The sequence below is a fragment of the Dermacentor albipictus genome, chromosome 2 (assembly GCF_038994185.2).
Source record: "Dermacentor albipictus isolate Rhodes 1998 colony chromosome 2, USDA_Dalb.pri_finalv2, whole genome shotgun sequence".
Taxonomy (NCBI): Eukaryota; Metazoa; Arthropoda; class Arachnida; order Ixodida; family Ixodidae; genus Dermacentor; species Dermacentor albipictus.
The window spans coordinates 31930440-31953552 of NC_091822.1; the positions used below are offsets into that span (position 1 = coordinate 31930440).

The 23113-nt window shown below is 45.6% G+C and overlaps 1 protein-coding gene across 1 annotated transcript in view; it reads left to right on the top strand.

Moving 5' to 3' along the window:
- Positions 1-23113, top strand: part of LOC135916603 (fatty acid synthase-like) — a 170527-nt gene that overhangs the window by 37671 nt on the left and 109743 nt on the right. Inside the window, exons 11-12 of the mRNA XM_065450033.2 lie at positions 14573-14802; positions 19219-19422. Of these exons, the coding sequence (XP_065306105.2) occupies positions 14573-14802; positions 19219-19422 (434 nt within the window). The remainder of the gene's footprint in view (positions 1-14572; positions 14803-19218; positions 19423-23113) is intronic.

A 23113-nucleotide genomic window follows, 5' to 3' on the forward strand; every position in this document is an offset into this window, starting at 1 on the left:
GTGCTTGCGAAAGCTGAGAACTGTTCACTGGCTCGCCGGACACCCAGTGGCACGTGCTCAACGACCCAAGTTGTCGAGTGGTACATTGAAGAGCGGCACGAACCTGGTGCAATCATCGCGCTGATCGCTAAGTCACTGGCGTGACAGACATTTACAGAAAAATGGTACATACCAGGCGCATTTGAGGCGCAGCCTGCAACAGCCTCCGGTTGCTGTCCTTGGGCAACACGTTTGACGTGGATTTGATTCCGCCCAGCATCGCAGAAATTTAAAGCCTCTTTTTCGTCATTGGCACATTCCCAGTAGCTTATACAGTAAAAGCTCTTTAATTCGAACCGCAAGGGGAAGCCGCTTCAGTTCGAATTAACGAAAGTTCGAACTAACGAAAGTGAAGGAGAGCAACATTACACTGCGATTTGGAAGTAGTAGGGCATGTCAGAAATTTGGCGTGTCAGAAAATGATGGCGTGTGCCGCAGGCACACGCCATCTTCAAGTCGAAGCTCCGGGTCCGACTGTGCCACACCACCGATGTCCACCGAAACGAACGTTAGCCGAGGCTTAACACCATCACAATGAATCGCGACGGCCGATACCTCCTAAGCTGAAAACAGGTGCACAACCGATGAAGACTGCCGAGACAAAGACGCTGAACATGTGAAGGTGGCGAAGGCCCTGATTCGTTGGTTCTTGATTGCAAGCGCAACTGCGACGTACTTGATTCGCCGTGTTTTGACGCTTGCCGTGCCATCTCCGCACAACATTAGCAGCTGTACAAGATTTGCAAAGCCTCCGAGATTCGCAACGGGCAGGAAGTCTCGGAGGTTAGTTACGTAGAACGGAGAGGCGGCAGCCGCCGCTGCCTTCTGGCTGACCCTGCGTCGGTTAGATTTTTTTCCGATTTTGCCTTCTCTCGCCGTTCTCTCCGTTTCGGAGGCAATACAGCCTTGTGTGTAGGCAGTAGGCGCGTTTCTCTGGCTGTGTGCCAGGCGAGCGTAGTTCGAATTATCCGTGAGGGAACCTTCTCGCGTTCGAATTAACGGACTTTTTTATACATAGACTTTTGTGGAGCTTGGCCGGACCAAATCGTACAGTTCGAATTATCCATAAATTCGAATTATTGAAGTTCGAATTAACGAGCTTTCACTGTACCTAGTTGCCTAAAATGGCTTCAAAGGTTTCCATTGAAGAGTGACGCACGCCTACTGGCACATACCCAGAAGCCCAAGTTGGCATCAACAAGGTTCTTTGAAGACAAGCACCGACCGCGTGGCACATACCCGGAGGTCCACTTCGGCATCGGAGTTTCAATGAAAAGCGGTACCTACCCACTACCAGATCTGCAGCAACCGATGTTAGCGTGAAAGAGGTTCGCTGAAGAGTGGCATATATGCCCTTTACTCATTGACCCAAGTTAGTCCGATGGTTCGTTTCTGACACTGTTCCTTCAGCACAGCAGCCCGATCCGTTACCCATTCGACCATGGACCAAGGTAGGCGTGAAAACATACATACATACATACATACATACATACATACATACATACATACATACATACATACATACATACATACATACATACATACATACATACATACATACATACATACATACATACATACATACACACATGAAAGGCAACACGCGAGCGCGTGACTTGTGTTCTGCGGAGGCTGCTTAGAAAGCTCATAAAATATTTACTAAGGTAATCGCAAATAGAATCAGGAACACCTTAGACTTCTGTCAACCAAAGGACCAGGCAGGATTCCGTAGAAGCTACTCAACAATTGACCATAATAACACTGTCCATCAGGTGATAGAGAAATGTGCGGAATATAACCAAATCTTTTATATAGCTTTCATTGATTACGAGAAAGCGTTTGATTCAGTCGAGACCTCAGCAGTCATGGAGGCATTACGGAAGCAGGGTGTAGACGAGCCGTATGTAAAAATACTGAAAGATATCTATAGCGGCTCCACAGCCACCGTAGTCCTCAATAAAGAAAGCAGCAAAATCCCAATAAAGAAAGGCGTCAGGCAGGGAGACACGATCTCTCCAATGCTATTCACAGCGTGTTTACAGGAGGTATTCAGAGACCTGGATTGGGAAGAAATGGGGATAAAAGTTAATGGAGAATACCTTAGAAACTTGCGATTCGCTGATGATATTGCCTTGCTTAGTAATCATGGGACCAATTGCAATGCATGCTCACTGACCTGGAGAAGCAAAGCAGAAGGGTGGGTCTAAAATTAATCTGCAGAAACTAAAGTAATGTTTAACAGTCTCGTAAAAGAGCAGCAGTTTGCGATAGGTAGCGAGGCACTGGAAGTGGTAAGGGAATATATCTACTTAGGGCAGGTAGTGACCGCGGATCCGGATCATGAGACGGAAATAATCAGAAGTATAAAAATGGGCTGGGGTGCATTTGGCAGGCATTCTCAGATCATGAACAGCAGGTTGCCATTATCCCTCAAGAGAAAAGTTTACGTCAGCTGTGTCTTACCAGTACTCACGTACGGGGCAGAAACCTGGAGGCTTACGAAAATGGTTCTACTTAAATTGAGGACGACGCAACGAGCTATGGGAAGAAGAATAATGGGTGTAACGTTAAGGGATAAGAAAAGAGCAGATTCGGTGAGGGAACAAACGCGAGTTAATGACATCTTAGTTGAAATCAAGAAAAAGAAATGGGCATGGGCAGGATATGTAATGAGGAGGAAAGATAACCAATGGTCATTAAGGGTTACGAAGACGGACAGGATTCCAAGGGAAGGGAAGCGTAGCAGGGGCGGTGGAAAGTTAGGTGGGCGGATGAGATTAAGAAGTTTGCAGGGACGACATGGCCACAATTAGTACATGACCGGGGTAGTTGGAGAAGTATGGGAGAGGCCTTTGCCTTGCAGTGAGCGTAACCAGGCTGATGACGACGATGATGAAGTGGCAGGAAGGGGAGGCCCGTCCGCTTGTTGCATCATCTATTGGCGGCCAGAATAACCAAGCATGACCGACAGGCGAGCGCATGCTCGAATTATCTGGACGCCCTTCCGCAAGCCTGCTGTGCAAAGAGCGGGCCTGAAGCTCAGCGTATGCTGTTACCAAACCGCGCTGGGTACGGAAGCACGCTGGAAACGTGGAGGCGCCAACATCCTTCCTATAGTTTTTAGGTACTCCCAGTCTGTAATAATGCGTAAGCCTCCCTACGGCTACTTCCCTCAGAAGGGGAAGTAGCCGTAGTCTAAGTCTAAGTCTAACTATTACTGAACTTATTAGGTTTCATTACCTAAGCCCAAGTGCATTGTTGTCTTCTAAGCTGCTCCGTATCAGGTGCGGTTTATCAATGCCATGCAGCGAAGTGGGCAGCCAGAGCTCTATACTGCAAAAAAGTACGCAGATACATCCACTGGAGTTGGCTAAGTATGTATATACATAACCTCAAATTTCAGTTGGCCCATCCACAAATTTGAAGTTCACCCACACCCAAATTTAAGTTGCCCCCCCCCCCCCTCCAATTCCAGGTTGGGACAAACCCAAATTTCAGTTGGACCATTGCAAAATTTCAAGTTGGCATAAGCCCAAATTTCAAGCTCTCCAACCCCCAAATTTCAAGCTAGCCCACTCCGAAATTCCTAGTTGGCCCACTACCGAGCTTAGGCCCACCGTCACATTTAGGTTGGCCAACCCCCAAATTTCTTGTTAGCCCACCATCAGATTTCAATTTGGCCCACCCCGAATTTCAAGTTTGCCCAGCCCCATATAGTAAGTTGGCCCATCCCTAAATATCAGTTGGCCCACACCCAAATTTCACTTGTACCATCCGAAAACTTCTGTTTTGCACCTTTTGCATCTTCTATGGAGCCCTATGTACCCCTATGGGTATTCTCTGATGACAGTTTTACACCGAAGCTGTTTACATGACGGAGCTGCATGAATGAGCCGTATGCGTGGTCTTGTAGGGGGTATCTGTGCTGGCTAACGTCCTTAAAGTCAATCAAAAAGACGGTGGCGCGAGCGCCGAATAGGCGAGAACGAACGATAGTACTGCGGAGAAGGAAGAAAGGGCACTTGATTTCACCGCGCGCCGCACCTGCAGAGTGGGGGAGTGCATGCCAAGGCGGGGCAGTTTTGGCGGGAAAACACGGGCCTGTGCGCCCCAGCAGCTGCCGCGGTGTGTAAGAACGGGAATGTGTGTTGCATATGTAGACCATTGCAACAGTTGCAACTCTAACAAAAATGTGGAAAAAGGGAAGACCATGCATCGTGCGCACGGCTGAAGAACAAGCCGAGTATGAAGAGAGGCGTCGACAGCAGAGACGTGACTACAACCAACGACAACGCGCCCGTGCGATTGTGGAGATTGCGGTCAGTGATTTTGCTTCCGAAGGACGTCAGTGAGAACAAACTTGGGATTCTAATCGTCGGCGTCGGGCGCAAGCTACCGATGAAGACCGCGCAATGGAGGCCACTCGTAAGCGTCAAGCTAGCTCGCTCGAGTCTGCATCCAAGTGGCAGAACCGTGAGTTGCCATCTCCTTCGAGTTCCACGGCGGCAAATTTCAAATTCAGGAGAATGTTTCTGTACGCGCAGTTTGGCCATAGTTGCTCGGAACAGCTTTGCTGGCTAATCCGCTACCGTATGAATGGTTCGGCCTAAAGTTTTCTTACAGTGAAGTTTTCTTTGTCTTTCTCACTGCTGCTTCTGCGGCTGCTGCTGCTTCTGCTATCTGACACACGGCGTCGGGGAGTGGCTTAGAGCGTGTGTATAGATGACAGTGCCGATGCAGAGAAGGAAAGGCGACGCCAGAATCTCGTTTGGAGCCCACCGCGTCGAATGTGCACAATGCCCTCTGGAACTGGGTGTCGCCACATTAGCCTCTTGTCAACTGTTATTATGCGTGACCCCCTCAAAAGCACGGAAGAAACTGCAGCGCTTACCTTTCTACTAACGTGCGAGTCCAGGATACTGTACGGAAGTGGTTGCACGTCTAATGAACACTTCTGTGGCCGCCGCGGTAGCTTTGCGGCTATGGCATTGCTCCAGGTCGCGGACTTGATCCCGACCGTGGCAGCCGCATTTCGACGGGGGCGAAACAAAAAACGCACGTGCATTTTGGAACACGTTAAATAACACCACAGTGCCAAAAATAATTCGGAGTCCACCACCTCATAATCCGATTGTGATTTTGGGACGTACAGCTCCATAATCAAAAACAAGCATCATACTTTTGCGACGATGCGACGTTTCATGGCAGGTAATGACAATGCCCAACCCTCTCGGACGTTGCGAAATATAGCGCACAACAACGCCTCAAGTAAACACCCCTACCTGTGTGTTCTGTGTACTACGCAGACAAACAGCAGTGGTGCAAGCAAGATAACATTTAACATCAACTCACCAATCTTGTGTTGGGCTAAACGTTTAAGAAGTTAAGCTTTCGCCGTCAACATCACCGCTAATTATCGTTAATCAAAGCAGCCAGTACAGAAAGCTTCGCTTGCATCGATTCCCACAGTGGGTGGGATTTGCATATTTTTTGTTTCAATTGTTCCTTAGCCCTTACATTTACATTTGCACTACTATAACGAACAAATGCCGTAACTTTGCAAATTACGCACTTTTGTGCATATACAGGGCATTGTACCTTTAGCGTAATGGATAGGAATTGTTGCGTATATCACCAGAATTCCCACGCATTAAAATACGCTGGCATTACCTATTACATAGTGGGCATATCTTGGTTCTTCCACCTTTCCAGCGCGCCAGCACACCGACCGCGGTTTGCTAGCAGCAGACCCTGCGCTGTAGGCCCGTTCCTTGCGCATCCATCTGGCGTAGGAGGGAGTCCAGTAGGCGCTTGCCTATGAACCTTGTCTCGTTATTCTGGACGCCAATGGTTCTGGACGCCAATTCTGGACGCCAATGGCTCCTTAAAGGCGCCACCAAGTGGCGCCTCTAAGGAGCCTTTACAGAGCACAGCTCACTCGCTCGCGTGTTCAATTTCATAAAGGACCACCCTGTACATACATACGTACATACTTACATACATACATACATACATACATACATACATACATACATACATACATACATACATACATACATACTTACATACATACATACATAGATTACTGGCCCATCGGAAGGTGCGGAAAGAGTGTAAGCACATTAAAAACAATTCACAGACGATTACAATACTCCTTAAAGGGACACTAAAGAGAAAAATGATTTCTTCTGGATCAGTAGATTGCCTCTCTACTACAACAAAAACACCACTCTTACCACGACAAGACGCTTGGTAAGCCAGAAAAAGCGCCAGAACGAAACACGGCTGGTGACGCCCCCTTGAAGCTCCCCCGCCTGGTCGCTGTGACGTCATGCATTTTGATGGCATCTTCTAGAGCCTACTTACTTATACAGCGGTACAAATTGACTACATTGTGTTCTAAATGAACCAAAAATTCAAAATTGCAAGTTTCGGAAATCTTTACTCAGCCAATGCAGCTCAAATCCGGAAACATACTGCGGAATCCCTGACATTACACCGACGTACCGGCGTCGGGGGTTCAGGCGGGAAATTAAAATACTGATATTTCGACCTTTATTTCCTCGTTTAATTGTCAAACTATTATATTGAAATGACTGCCTGCAGTGTTCCTAAACAATGCTTTATTAGTCTAAACACATTTATTGTTTCGTTTTAGTGTCCCTTTAAAGCCAAATTTGAGCGGAGCTGTGTACGTGTTTTCATTTCGCGATATATTCACTGGCGCGGACAATCTGTCTCGCTCGGCACATTACAAACGGACCGAAGTGTGGCACGAGTGCCTCGATAATCGGGAGATCGCGTAAGACAGCGCGTGAGCCACGCGTAAGCGCGATTAACAGTAGCCGCCGCAGACAGACCTCCGCGCATGCAGCGCTTTTGTTTCCATATATGGTATCGGTGAGCGCACTCGCCGCATGCTTTATCAGTGGCATCATCAGTAAAGGGAAGATGACACGCTACTCTAGCGCCATCTAGTAGCGGTCGTCGCTGCAGAGCACGTCTTGCGCGGCACTACGCTTTTCTTCTCACGGTTTCGCCATGCCCTCCACTTCCACTAGCTGCCTCATTGTTCTGGTGCACCTGCCTTCTCCTGTTTCCTCATCGCGTTCTCTTCGCTATCGCCGTCTTTCGTCCCTCGCTGCGCTCCGCGTTCGCTCTGTCAACCTGAGCTCGTTCGCTCGGTTACTCCGAGGGACGCCGAGGGAGGGCGACGCTCAACGCAGAAACGGGCGCCTAAGAGCTGCGCTTTAAAAAGCCGGCGAGGTGAAACAGGCTCCCGCATGATGCGCCTCTCAGCGCATAAAGCAGCGCGCCATTCATTTCAGAACCCACTGGAGGCTTCACGGCGGCGCCTCTAGAAGACGCAGTGTTCACAGGAAAGAAGAGTCCCGCTGTCAGTGCGCGGCGCACACATAACATCTTTCGACCGAAGCAACACGTTTTTTTGCGCTATATTGCTTTAATGCTAAGCGCGCCACCGTCGTCAGTCATTGTGAGATGGGTTGTGACAAATTTTCTTTGAATAATCAGCTCAGTCTGTGCCATTTTGTGTTTTCATGTTTTTAGTGAGTTCTGCAGGACTGGCATGTCTGTCTATAGTTTCTACATAAAACTCAGCAAAAGAAACCAATCCAAAGCAGGCCTTGTGCATCCCCACATATATCCACGATTGGCACTAGATCTGCAAGCAACATCCAGGTCGGAGTGAATGGTAACAGACGAAAATCAGAAGGGAGAAAGGAAAAAAAGGCGTGGATAGTTAAGGAAGAACTATTATGTAAAAAATAAACGCACGTCATGAGTGAAATAAAACGACGCCGACGAAGACGAAATGCGCACGGGTTTATTCTTCATTGGACCACGAGCGCGTGACTTCCCCAAATCAACGATGGCCCTGTGTTTGTCTGGGGATGCGTCGTACCACAATTGGGCTACGTATGGCAAGCACGGGGTGAAATGATTAGTGGCAAGACATATGCCTAAACAGCCACAGGTGGAAGACAGCAGGGACCTATAGCATAAAACTGTTCCAATCTGCTGTCATTCCAATCTGGCGCCAAATTAAGCCAACCGTCGACGCAAGCATCGGACGGTGTCTCGTAGCTTTGTTTGAACACGTCAATGAAACGCTCTGCTCGTTTATAGGAGGTCACTTTTGTTTGTTCTCAAAGCGAATAGCATTGCCTTACTTGACAAGTTCTTGTTATCTAATTGCCTGACCAGAGGTGAAAAGCACTCAGAAATGAAGATTACTTCGGCGCCGCCGGGCTAGCGCAATTTGTGTAGATAAGCTGATGAAGAGGGCTGTGCTGGCGTTTGCGATTGGTGCGCTTCTTCTTATTTAGCTTTGAGTGCCTAGTAGAAAACCACCGCGGTGTGTAGTCCAAAGGTAAAAGTGCACCTAAAACGAATCCTCATTGAAGAAAATTTCGCGGTGCGATGTGATGCTCGGCGACGCAGTCACCTCGAATTGTCTCTGTAGGCTTGCACTTCTCGATAAGTGTGACCGGGCGTAGTCAGGATTAGAGATGTAAGCGGTTCAAAAAGACATTGAAAATTTAGGAAAAAAACCGGCCTTTATCGTTTTTTCACTAGGATAAAATTAAGACAAAAAACAAAACAGTCACGTAGTGTCGTTGAGCGGAAGTACGGGCGGGAAAAAACGAATTAGATAGGACAGACAGCGTCTGTCCTGTCCACTCCGTTTCTTCCCGCCCGTATTTACGCTCAACGACACTACACGATGCACCAAGTGGCCCAACAGTACGCTTCTGAAAAACAAAAGAACTTCCCCGCAAAATTATTTTGTTGCGATGCGACATATTTCGACGTATCTATAAGTTTGGTCAAAAAACAGCGCCCTTCCAGTCCGTGAAGATGGTCGAACAGCGAAGCTGCAGTGTTAGTTACACAAAGTGCTACATCACGCGCGTGAAACTTTGTAATCAGCCTACATTGTAAATTTTTTTTGCCATTCTATCACCTCATTTTCAATGTTGCATGCTTCGTGTGGTGAGCATGCTTTAGGAGCGCTGGCGTTTAAACTCGGCATGTGTGGCGCGCAGCTCGGTGTCGGCCCTACGACGACGAGCCCGTTGACGAGCCAACTCTCGCTGATGCTCGTGGTAGGCAGCTTCTTCCTCAGGACTACGCACTACTCGTGGTCTTCTCATAGTTGTAGCCGGGATGGAATGTGCGGAACCACTCATCCAAAGCTCCGTATATTGGACGCAAGGCCCACCGCTGGAGATACGGGCGCTGCAATTGTTTTGACTATTTGTTGGATTGGTTTGACGATTGACGTGGCTGCCGGTGGTTCTTGCTGGAGCAAGAAGTGCCAGCACAGAAAGGATGTCCCACATCCACCACCAAGGTCTGTGAGTAGTGGCACTGGCTAACACTCCCCGTGTTATTCTAGGAAACATAAATACCCAAGAAAGTGGGTGGGCAAACGGGGCCGTGGTAGCTCGATTGGTAGAGCATCGCACGCGAAATGCTAACGTTCTGGGATCGTTCCCCACCTGCGGCAAGTTGTTTTTTCATCCACTTTTATGTCCATTAATTTATCGTTTCTTCATTTGATTTGTTAAGCTCAAGTAATTTCCCCTATGTTGTCCTTGGTGTCAGTGTTTGTTGGCTTCTTATGATCCGCTGTAAAAAAGGAGTTTGGTAGTCTGCGAAGAAGCTGAATCCATCCACGTGGTAGCAAGGACTTTGTTTCAATCAACCCTTGATCTCCCCTCACCTGCCGCGTACTCCAGATTCCCCCTTCTTCCGCGGCATGTGAAAGAAACTGGTCCGAGTTTGGTAATGTTGACACCAAGTAACGCACGAGGCTCGCACGGGATCGCGTGCCAAAACTTGTGCACGTGCACTCGAATCTCAATGCTCGGAAGGCTTCTTCCACTGTACTTCGAAGCATTGACGCTCCAAGTGGAAATGAATCAGACACAGATTGACAGAAATGCCGATCTTCACGCTTTGATGTGAAATCAATGCCTTGACGTGAAATTTTGAACCCGGAATCTCTGCTGGGACTTTTGTGATGCAATAATGTAGCAATTTTATTCTTTTCAGTTGCCGTGGTCTAAGGTGTCATTGCGAAGCACAAACATACGTAGGGAAGGATTCTCAGCAGAATTACAAATGAACATGCGAGGCTGGCCTTGGGGGTTTTCCACAGAAAGGAAAAAGCAGACCACTGTATCAGCCATACCTCCTTGTCTCTGTACTCAGCCGAATATAATTTCCTGCGCGCATGTCTTCGGTAACCGGCATTAGCGGGATATGAATTTATGTGTCCTTCATTGAGCAAGCATGCGTGGTCAAGTGGTGAAAGGTATTTATATGCGTTCTCGCGAGCAGAATAAATGAGTTCTTAGTCAGCGCCGCTGCTTGTCTCGTCTGTTTTTTGTGGGTTTTTCGGCGTTTTGCTCTGAATTTTTCACCTTCAAAATACCACGTACCAATTAGCCCCAACCGAAGTTTTATCGTAGGGAAGAGTAAGTGGAAAATTGAAACTGTCTCTAATAGACCAATAAGATGAGTCACGGTGCTGTTTGTCAGCTATGTGTATAAAGTCTGTGAGAGAAATTACGAAGGATACTGGTTTCCGGGTGTATGAGGAGGATCGACTAGATATGAAAACAAGCAGTGGGCGTCTTGGTGAAGCCGCCCAGATTTGTAGAACAACGAAAATTTGTATTCTTGCAAGCGTAGTGCCTAGTGGCCAAGGCGACCAGTGGGGTATATGAGCGAGGAAAAACAGCAAAGTGCATGGTGGTCTGTAATAACAGAGAAGTCCCCGCCAGGCAGGTACAGTCAGAATATTGCGATGGCCTAGACGAGAGCAAAACACTTGCGCTATTTAATGGAGTAATTATCCTTCGACTTGCGTAGGAAACTACGTACTGTTGTTGTGCAAAGACAGCGCCTTTACTGTGGCCACTGGCATCGTGCGAACATCTGTGCGGCCTGACGGGTCGAAATGGGTTGGGTTGGTTAGGATGGAAACGAGCGAAAAAAATGCGTGCGCTTGTTCCCGACTCCAATTGAGAACGACGTCCTTCTTTAGTAGTTCCAGTGAAAGCGCGGGCTGCTTCCGGGAAGTTCTAGGCAAAACGAGGGAAATACGAGCATAGGCCAAGAAGACTGCAGGCGACGTTACGTTACGTTAGAGACAGTTACGGCGCAGCACTCGTCTCTTCCGTCTCCTTTTCAAAAAATCACTTCCCACACACGTTGTCCGTACGTGGAGTAGGAAACTGACTATACTGCGTTGACTTTGTCAGGGTCTGGTTGCACGCCAGCACCGTCAACAAGGTGCCCGTGTACGGCGATTTCATGGTCAAAGAGACATTTCTACAAGCTAAGCTAAAGCTGAGCACAGCGAAAAACATCAAGCACCGGTGGGCGTACGAGAGAGGGTTTTCAGAAGCAGTAAAAAAAACAACAACGTTCATGTAGCTAACTTGAAGCCTCGAAGAAAACCGTCCATGATGCGCTATAGAAAGTGGCAGGGGCGTTACATAGGCCAAAATGCATCACTTCACCTTGGTAGAGGCCATCAGCAGTCACGAAACCCGTATTCTCTCGGTCTTGGTGGTCCACATTCATCCGCCAGCATCCTGAGAGCAGGTCAAATGAAGATAACTATTTGGTGCCATGCAAGCAGCCTAGATCGTCATCAATACACTTTAGAAGATACACATCCTTCTTGGTAAACTGGTTGAGATGTGGTAGTCTGCGCAGAATCTCAAGCTATTGTACGGAGTGAGCCCAAGGCTGGCACTAGGGCTCACTTATGCCTCTGCCAAGCATTTTATCCACTTCCTGTCTTCCTGTTGTATGACAGCCCAATCTGGAGCTGACACACGTCGGTCTTTGGGGTGTTCTGTCCGCTGCGAAGATTCAGTTCCCGGTGTTATAGTGAGCTGACCCCCACTGCTAGCAAAGATGTTACTAGGAGTATCTATATAGAGAAGATATATTTACAAAGCAAAGCACGTAACGTTCCAGCAATGGTAGACCTAGCACGAGCACAGCTTTAGAGAACTTGCGCTAAGTGTATCATTTGCCATACGCCATGCCGCAGGGGCTTAAAGTTCAAGTAGCGAGTATTGAGCGAGGATAATTAGGGGAATCGCAGGGCCTGATGTGTTTTTAATGCATACCGAATGGGGTAATGGAACAACATAGCCAAGAAAAGTGAATGTTGTATTGAATAGGTATAATCCGCTGCTATCTTACATGTATATGTCAATTACATTTGCTTTGCATCGTATAGTTCGATCTATTACGGTACAATTATGGAGTACATTTGCTTTGCATAGTATAGTTCGATCTATTACGGTACAATTATGGAGTATGTTTTTGAGCTCCACTGCCGGCAAAAGAAGATCACGACTGGGGTGCGCGAATTCTACGCCATGTCATTTGAACAGGAGTGGCCTCCCTCAATTCTCTTCCCTCTCAATTCGCACAGGCAAAGGCGGCGTTGCCATAGGCAACACTTCCGCGTCACGGCAGCTGCAAAGAACTGCAGCTGCGTCACGCGATCACAAGCTTCAGCCGTCGGAGCTTCTGACGGGTGCCGTCAAAATTTCGATACTGTCATGTCGCCCCTAATAAATGGAACTTTGTTTCAATTACTGTCGTAAGTACTTGGATCATGAAATAGAAATAATCAACCAGAATAACGCTTCAGGAATAATATCACAGAGAGGGCAATTTCGTTCCGCTAGTGCCTTGCCGTAATTGACGGCGCAGGTGACACGTTCGAGTTTACACTCACGTTTCGCACAAGCATAAACGCGCGGACGTATTTCATGAAGCATCAGGAGGTCCCAAAGTGAAAACATTCAAGGGGACCTGCTGTTATTATTGCGTACACATGAGTATTATTGCAACACGCAGTAATAGCATGAACATAAAAAGACAAAATTGCAACCTGGACGAAAGAAATGGGAAAAGAAGTGAATAAATTACGAAAATAGCGATAACAAGCAAAATGTTACGCTGACATAGGGAACAAAATAAACAAGTTTAAGAAGGTAGAACTACCTAGTAGCGAACAAAAGGACTTATCGTGCTGCATATTACCAACAAGGGCAAGTGACATGGTGATGCATAAACAGCACAAATGCACATGTGCGATATGAAATTTCGTGCAGGGAAAAACACATTATACATCCAACTATAGATATGCAAATTTATAAGCAGCCATGATAGCTTAATAGGACGATAATGAAGGAAAGCACAAGAAATATTGAGATACAGGAACGCCAAATTTATGAAAGGTGAAATTGTAATTCTTCTCAATATTTTTTTATATTGCGTTCAGTGGGATGTAATCGAGCAGGCTAGCTAACGTTAACGGTGATGCAATACCAAAGCGAAATGCCATGGAAGCGATGTGTAAACTTTGCAGAATTGTGCGGGAGTTTAGAGAAGACACGGCTAGAAAGGTGGGGGCTGGCTTGCTACCTAATTTTCGTATGAAATTTAACGCAGTAAAGGCGAGAGACGCTTTTGTTGCGAGCGCTTGTGAGCACCTGTGTTTTGTGTCGCTTTATTCGTCTCTCGTTTTGTTTGCGCTATAAGTTTGCTAAGACAAGGTTAATGCGCTGAGATATTTTTGTATTGTTTTGCGCAAGAAGGCATTCGAAAGGAAGGCTGCCCTAATATGTGGAACAATGAAAGAAACAAAATGCATTAAACGATAGCTTACTATTAAACAGAAGAAGATACGGTAATCTGCAGAGTTGTTAATAAAGAGGTGAAAAATGAGGCGAGAATGAATCAGCTAAAATTCATTAGTGTTATTGCCCGGTTTTCAAGACGTTGGAATGGTTGTCCATGTACAGCGTATGTGTTTGCCCCATGATTATAAGTAGTAATAAACAACAACAATGTAAGCCTGCCACAGTGAGGGAATAATATGTGCTTTTATTAGCGGACGTGCGGTCATTGGAATACAGATGCCAATGACACATTTTCATTAGCGTATTCGCGTAGCTATTGTGTTTGAGGTGATTATCTCAGCTGAAAGAACCAGCCAAAGCGATTCTGACATCACGCGAATCCTTCATAGCAAAAACGAAATAATGTATTCCAGTTTAGTCCATCTTGTTCACGTTCCGTTTGCCGAAGTTAGTACGTGTTTCAAACCTCCAGACTGTGGTAGTTTACTCTGCCCCTCATTGCGGTAATTTGAGCTCACCTACGCTTTTAACTGAGTGCTACGTAGAGCAACATTAACTCCTGTCTTGGTAATTGCGTTAGAGCTATGGCTTACAGTGTATGTAAAGGTGACCTTATTATTACCAAACTTAGATTTTGTAGATGAGACAGGTAACTAGAAGACAACACTCAAGGAGTTCATAATTACGGCTCATCAGAGAAAAAATGATCGAATTCATGTCGCTTCTATGAACTTGAATGCTATGGGCACCGACATGCGTGATCGCTTCTTGCGTGATCGTGATCGTGAAAGTGCGTGATCGCTTCTTCGTGTTCTCTGCTTCGTCAGGTCTATCGTGGGAGGAGGCTACAAGACGCTGCCCAGATGGCGTACAGCCAGCTTGCCACAACGCAGAGGGCTCTGTTACTATATCCGGAGCAGCCGAAGAAGTAGCCAAATTCGTCGAAGACCTTATGGCTGAAAACGTTACCGTCCGAGAGGTGAACAGCTCAGGCGTGGCCTTTCACAGCAAGTGCATGGAGAGCATCAGACCGGCCTTCACGGAAGTCCTGCAAAAGGTGCAGTCCGTATGAATTGAGCCTTTTTTCCCTGCAGTGATCATAATCTCGGCTGCGCGCTGTTTACGGTTCATGCAACATTTGAAGAGTAACGTGAAATGAACCAAAATAAAACATATTTGTACTCATTAGGCACGGTTCGCTGTTACCATGCATCTCCTAATCGGCAAACTTTCTTTACCAACTGTAGCGAAGACCTGCAGGAATTACCAAAATAATGTAGACTTCTAAAAGTCAAGTCGACTAACGGAACTCTCGTTATTTTGTCAAATTATCTCGCACTCGCACTTCTGTTTAATTATTTAAGAACTTACCTTAACTCTCTAATACTTCCACCAGTTTATTTGCCTATATACAAGTCAGCTCAAAAAGCTTTCACGCTTGGTACTTGTATATTTGTACCCTAGATATTGAGGTAGTCTTCTTGAAATGTATGCCATGGTGGTTACGCTCTTGTTTTATGACTATTTCTTATCAAATTGGCCACGTCGCAGCTTCCTCTTGCTTCTGTGTGTCAGCAAGCTTAGCAGCAGCTTGCCATTTTAGGCCAACGTCTCTTACGATAGTCACTGGAATCAATTTTCATTGTCCTCAAGCCCGTGTATTTTCTAATTACGTAACCTATTAATGTCAACAGCGTTTAGTACCTCGAAAATGCATGATGGAGTTCACTGTGTAGTAACTGAAGCAAGTGAATGTTGTGCTGGCGAGCACTATGACCGTTTCGCATAAGTTGAATACCTTGGCGCAAGTACATTGGTTGTTTCATGGTGACGTCTCCACGAAGGGCTCAACAGCCCCGATGCTGCTTAGGCATATAGCATCACTTAAAGCAGGCCATTATTTGGGCAGCGGCAAAAACAATAATCGAACAAGAGCGAACGCAGTCACAGGTAAATTTTACAATGCCATATTTTGTTGCCAACCTGCTTAGTTCTCGTCTCTATTAGGATGGATTGGCAACCGTCTTATTGCATAGTCTTAGAAAGGGATGTCGAGGAATGAAGACGTGCTGCTGTAAGTCCGCTGAGAAATTGACGCCCTTTGTATGCTTGGTGCAACACAATTTTTTTCGATGAAGACGTTTTTAGATTCACTTGCACAAGAAAATTAGCGCTAAAGTAAAGGTTAAGCTCCAAGAAATTTATGACCGCCAGCGAGTTTTAGAGATTAAAGGATAATTGCCGTTCAGTTGAGAACGGGTGTCGAATGCTAGTTTCACGTTGACAACAAAGTGTGATTTCACTTGTGAATAATTTCCTTACGACAGAGTCAAACGCCCAGCACTAAGCAATGACAATGCGACAGCAACGCGAAAGCATGGTCGCAGACTACTAAACAGGCACGGAAGGGTGAAGAATTCATCAGTGCAATGGAATCTCTCCAAGGTTACTTTTCGTCGGCCTGCCGCTGGCGTAAAGAACGAGGTCGCGGGTTCGTTCCCCGGCAGCGCGGCTGCATTCATATGGAGGCGAAAACCAAGAACTCTCGCCAGAATCAATCAATTATAGCCCTCACCACCCTCGGTAGCTTAGTGGCTACGCCACTGCGTCGATAAGCAAAAGGGCCCGGGATCAAACCCCAGCCGCGATGGCGGCATTTCGTTTCGGTCGAAATGAAGGGACGCCCATGTTCCGTGCATTGGGTCCACGTGAATTATTCGCAGCTGGTAAAATTATTCAGGAGTCCCCCACTACGGCGTGATTCATAGCCCACAATGTTGCCGTAGTGCCGTAAATCCTATCAGTCAGTTGAAGGATAATCGTTCTGTTTACTGCGCTATACTGTTAAACAAAGGACAGATAGATACTGGCACACATATCAAGCATAGTGAAGTAAACAGAACAATGTAATACCAACTAGCCCCAGTCAAATGCTTATTCAAGGATCGTCGCAGTATCGGCGGTTTTCGTTACCAGGCTTGGTTCCATTGGTGATTCGCGTTTCAGGTATCCAAATAAACGTTACCGCTCTTGTATACCCTAATTTTGAGTAATTTTGAGTAATTAGAGTACACTTTCGTCATACGTAGGTCGTGCGAAAATACAGGATAAGAGCGGATATGAAGAACGCAGGCTATGTTCTTCATCCTCTCAGAGAGCAAACGGGCATAGCCGATATTCTAGTTGACATTCGGAGAAAGATATGAAGCTGGGCAGGCCATGTAAAGTGTAGGTTGGATAACCAATGGAGTATTAGATTTATAAGGTGGGTGCCAAGATAAGGGAAGCGCAGTTGAAGACGTTGGAAAACTAGGTGGGCTGATGAAATTAGGAAATTTGCAGGTGTAATTAGGAATCAGCTAGCGCATCCCAGCGTAATTGAACATTGCAGGGAGTGGACTTAAATATAGGCTGATGATGACGATAATGACGGGGATGTACACTACATTAAAATGGCTCGCAAATCTCCAAGTGAAGAAGAATCCAAAATCAATTCTCACTGACAGCAGTAATGCTGGTGATGGGTGGAGCCGCAATCGAAGAGCAATTAGCAGTGAAGGAAATAAACAGTGTTAAAGAAAAACATTTTGTAATGAAAAAAAGATACAACTTTGTTACATTGAAATAAATATAAATTCACAATCAACTTTGTATACATGTGGCAAGGAACGAAAATGCCAGTCTGTTTTACTTTTTCATTAACAATAAATAGCCCCTTTTCAGCGTCCGCTGAAGAAGGGGCATTCACGCCGTGATAAATTGCAATGCAATGACACCCTTCTGCAATGCAGAAAGACGCGCTCCTCAAGTTCATCGGATAATATACGCCCACTTCGCATGTTGTGTTCTTCTGCTTGTGAACATTTGTCTGATATCTGGTGGCGTTATGCAGGAGAGGTGTGTATTATCATGGGTCAACTTGTAAAGTCGAAAGTTGTGAGTTAGGACCGCCAGATGACAGATGACTGTTCACTTAGCTACCTTCATGCTGCTGCACTGGCTGATGGGCATCGCAGTCCGACAATGTGGCCAATAGAGCGTGCAAATCTTTATTTGGCTGGCAAATAAGCGATATTCCTTGCATTGGTGGGACTGCGACACACCTACGACTGGCATTTCATAGTACAGCTTTCCGTACCACAAGTTCCAGTCCCCCATCGAAACAGAGTATGCATTATTCGAAAATGTTGCTTTACTGATGGGTAGCCAAAAAAAAAGATTCGACCCTTTCACAAAAAAAGACACCACTTCTTCTTTTAACAGATTACGGCGTCACTGAATTATTATTTTTAAATTCTACCGGAATTGAATCGCTCGTCATACAGATGGCGCTAAGCACCCTAAATCGCCGTTGAACCGACATTTCTTGAACGTATGGGCTTTTATAGTGATGAGCATTGTCATGATATTACGTCAGGACAATTTGCTTTCGGCCATTGGATTAATTGTAAAACGACATAGTACGGACGTCAACAGGAAATGGTTTCTTCAGGTCAAAGTGAAATGCTTCAATGCAGAATTTATTTTGCTTTTGATAAAATTTCATGTTTGAATCCTCCTCAGCTAAAAATTTTTGTGATCAATTTGACAGAAATATGCTGTTGTTTATGAACTGAAAATGATTTGTCAGTAAGACTATACCTAGTAAAATGCAGCTGATGAATGCCCGATTTCATACCTCAGATGACTGCGTCGAGAGAATTCAATTGTTTAGAAGTCTGCTAGCTCTGTGTCTTCAGAGCTAGTCTTCCTAAACTAACAAAATTTGTGATATTTGGGCTACAAAAACGGTCACTCTTGCAGTCTCCTCATGCACCCGTCAGTGGCGTAGACATTCAACAAATTCATGCTCGAATAAAGAATAGGCGTCTGAATATTGACTACTTCTTTTACTGGGTATTCCAGTAAAGAGTGTTAAAAATTTACACCCTTGAGGCTTATCTTAGCCCACAACAATAACTGTCATCTGTCTTGCCCATATTTCATTTCTTTAGCGCTGTGAGCCCGCTACTTCCAAGTCACGAACGGCTTGCGCGTTATCCGCATGACATAGCATTCTTGACAGGAATGGAGCGAGCGCTGAGTTTTCTAGAAAGGAAACGCAAGCAAGGCAGGTAACAGTTATTGTTGTGGGACAAATATACAGCCGAAAGGGCATAATGGTTTTGAGAGTGAACGAATAAACGTCAGAAGTTCGAGAACGTATGAAGGGTTCCAAGTAGCAAGTGCAATGCTCGTCACTAGTCACATAATGCAGGCCGGAGAGCTGGAATGCACCAACTAAACGTGACAACTTAGCCAGACCTCTTTTAGGCTTACGGACAAGTGATACATGTATGCAATACTTGTAGCTTCCCCAATCTAAGTCTAGTACTAGCCATGCATTTTGCATGTAGCTGCCCGTTTGATAAAGGAGGAAGGAAGTGTCCGATGTCTGTCATGGCCTTCATTTTTCTTTCGGGTTCTCTTACAGATTATTACGGAACCGAAACTACGCAGCAAGAGTTGGTTGAGCACTTCACTGCCACCGCACCGCTGGCACGAGTCTCTTGCTCAGAGATGCACACCAGAATACTGTGCAAACAATCTCGTATCACCGGTGTTTTTCTTCGAAGCTGTGCAACACGTTCCCAAGGATGCCATCTTGGTTGAGGTTGCACCCCACTGCCTACTTCAGGTGAGTGACCACTTGACTTTTTTTCAAAAACCCGTGAGCCATCTATTGGTCCAGTAATGTCTCGATAGGAGGAGTGCGTGCTCACATATACGCGAGTTCCTTGTCTGGCAATTCAATGGGAGCTGCATTCACGGCGAGGCACCTCGCTTCTCAACGGTGAGGGTCTCGATGATCCAGCGTGTGAGCCGATCTGGGTGCCTCTTGAGGATGATTATTTCCTTGAGCTGTCGGCTGCACCCACGTGACTGGCAGTGCAGAACCAGGTTGTTGCAATATTTCTGTTTCACACGGTTGGCCTGCTCTCGGACATGGTTTTTTGCCGCAGAGTAAGACACACACAAAAGAGGGAGAAACAGAAGACGGCACGCGTGGCTATGTTTCTCTGTTTCTTTCTTTGTGTGTGTGTCTTAATTTGCGGCAAAAATCACGTCCTTCAACAAATACCAGCTGGGACAACAAACAGTTCTGTTGGCATGCTCCCGGATGCAGTCAATGAGGAAAGGCCTGGTGTACCCTACGTTGGATCAGTTGCCCCCCAAAAGAACGTTGTAGACGACCCTTGCGATGCTGCTAGTGAAAGGTGCCGAATGCTTCATTTCGCATCCCCGGATTATGGGAAGGCAATTCTGGTTGACCATACCACATAAAAGGTTGACCTCCTTTGGGGCGGAGAAAACTACCGGCACTCTCGCCCTTCCCGCTGCCTTGTTGAGCCGGCGCTGTAAAAATATTTCCTGGAACAGCAATTTTCTTGCAGCTGCCTTGCCATAAAATTTCTGTTTGAGTCTGTTTTCTATTTTTGATCTTTGAGGTTTTTATCATGCTTTTTCTGTTTTACGTTCACGAAATTTCGCCTTTAAAGACAGTTACATGTTCTGTATGGCGAAAAAACGTTTTGTTTCTTGTTCTGAGTTCTCCTGTTATTCATTATTATGGTCTTCTTTATTTTAAAGAAAATGCATAGGTACATACGATTACTCATTTTGAGTTAGAAAAAAAAATTCTGTTTGCTGTTTATAATTTCCTGTTATTTCTCTTTTTTTGTGTCGCTGTACATAAATTTGATGTGCAAACACAATCTTCTACCGTGGTGAACAGCGGCCAAACTAGGTATGTCGCTGAAGCCAACGTTTTGCCAAGGGCGATTTTCTGTGTGAGGGCAGTCACCACGCTGACTACAATTATTTTCTTTGTCGAAACGTTGGCAGCAGCCGACATTCCTTCTTTTAGCACTGTTTACCACTTCCAGCCTCCCTTTCCTGGGAACTTCCGCCCTGTTTGAATTTTCTGTTGTGCATCCCAGCACCATTACAATATAACAGATATCTTCTAAATATGCAGTTTGTCTCAAAACGAAATTTATTCTTTGTGGTAAAAGCTGAACATATAGAGCAAAAAGACAAAGGACACACGTATGATGACGAGTTTTCAGCAGCTGAACTGAAAACAATTACGCACAGAATCTCGTGGGTGATATCTAAATGTTGCGTAAACATTTTCTACTAATCACCTGCTGTTCAGTCATCGTATTCTGCTGTATTTTGTATGATTGCGGGCAACAGCGCAGAATAATTGCGAAACTGAGAAGCGTGGGTGTAACACCGAAATGTTCACCGACACGAGTATGAGACGACGAGTAAGAAGCGACTGGGGCAATCTTTCCTAATGTGTAGATAACTGCCAGAGGACGTGGATGTGGGATGAAATGACAAGAGGGATTCTGTAAATGAAGCAAATATATAAAACATTTATTACGTACAGTGTGCCTTGTTTGGTTCCGGTTATTGCGTTTATTTTTTATCTTCGAATTGAATGATGGTGCTCTGGGTGATGCCGCTGGTTCGTGGAGGATGAGCCCTGGCCGATGCGTGCTCTAGTACGTGACGTAATTTAACAGTGTCACGTTTGATAGACGTCGTACACAGACGTGGTCGGTGACGCTGCCTTCTCTCGACGCGAACCATTAACAACCGTCATCGACCGTCCTCTGGCGGCGTCTGCGTATGGAGTGGCCGCGCGGGCCATATCATGAAAACGACGTGCGGTGGGGACAGAGTGTGCTGATAGATTCGTGTGCGCTGTGTTTTCGCCGCTTAGTTCGCGATGAAGCGAGAGGCAGCACGAAGGTTGATTCGCTCGCTGCTGCCTGCGTTATCGTGAAAGCGATCGTCTTACGTGGCGGATGGACACACAGACGGATGGGTTTGCTCGTTGGGTAGGCATAGCAATGCTTACGCATAAAAAAAAAAAGATTAGACTATGGAAGGCGTAATGCTCGTGTGTGTGTCCGTTTTGTTGATATTACTCAGTCTCTTGCACTGCTGTTTAATATGGTCAGTACTTTTTCTCTCAGCAGCTGTAAGAAACAAGTTGTAATTTAGGACATTGTAGAAGAAAATGCACTTTTGTTTCATTTTACACCAAAAGATCTTTTGACAGGTAAATATGACAACAGAATTACTGGTTCAACTGCTTATGCGCTTTCTGTTTAGAAAGCAAAGCAGCATCGGCTTCCCTCCAGTGGTTATTACAGCTTAAAAGTCAAATTCCTAGGCTATAGATAAGCTACCGCTTGCCATGGATCGCAAGTCTACGTGAAGAAAGAAGAACAGAACAACGTGCATGCTCTTTCGAACCAAGGTAAATGAAGTAAATAAGTACGCACAGCTTTGCGTTTAATAGGCACTGATAGCGAACTTACTGAGCTGTCCTGACCCTGCCAGCTAAATGTTCTTGAATTAGTGACCGTATGTATTCATGCAGAATTTTGCGACACACAATAGCATCAAGCTCGGTGCGCGGCTTTATTTAGCCATTATATTAGATGCACCGTATATATTATGTCAAAGCGTCCGCATATTGTGAAGTGCACATTGAGGAGATGTTCGCATTTTCGTGATGCAAATACAATCAAATCATTTTTTGGTATAAAAGGAAGGTTCTGTGGAAAGTCAGATAGTGGTTTAAGTGTGCCGTCGCTGCCTGGCAAAATAGCAAAACTGTTCTCACCTTAAAGTTATTTTTTTAAGTTTCGTTTTAATGCTTGTTCTTTCTATAAACGAAGGAACCAGATATTTGATGGATCCACGTGGGACAAAGAGCAGTCAGCAGCTCTCTAACACTATAGCAAATAATGCAACAAAGAAGAGCCGGGCTACAGCTGGCTTCGTACGAAAATATAAAAGTCCTTTATTAGAAAGCAAAAGAATCTGATAGCTAAATAAGTCACCTGAAAACACAATAGCAACCGCAAATTTCTTATTACTCTACAAGAAAATTAGCTGACATATCATACGACAATCGGGATGCAGAATAGCTCAAAATAGCCTCGACAGTACGTTGTTGAAGACATTTGCTCGAAACTGAATCTTGAACACACCTGAATATGAAGACAACTTTTGGTGCAAGACCATGCTTCTTGTTTCAACTCTACCTTGTTTCTTGTTTCAAGGTGTCATACTGCGAAGACATTTGCTCGAAAATTGAATCTTGAAGACACCCGAATATGGAGACAACTTTTGGTGCAAGACCGTGCTGCTTGTTTGAACTCTACCTTTTTTTTCAAGGTGTCATACTGCGACTCACCTGAATATCAAGAGTGGTGCTTTATTATGCATATGGCAGCAGCCTGATCGTACATACCTCATTCAGGCACAGTAGCACAAGAGGTTCTTCCTGAAGTGCATTCAGT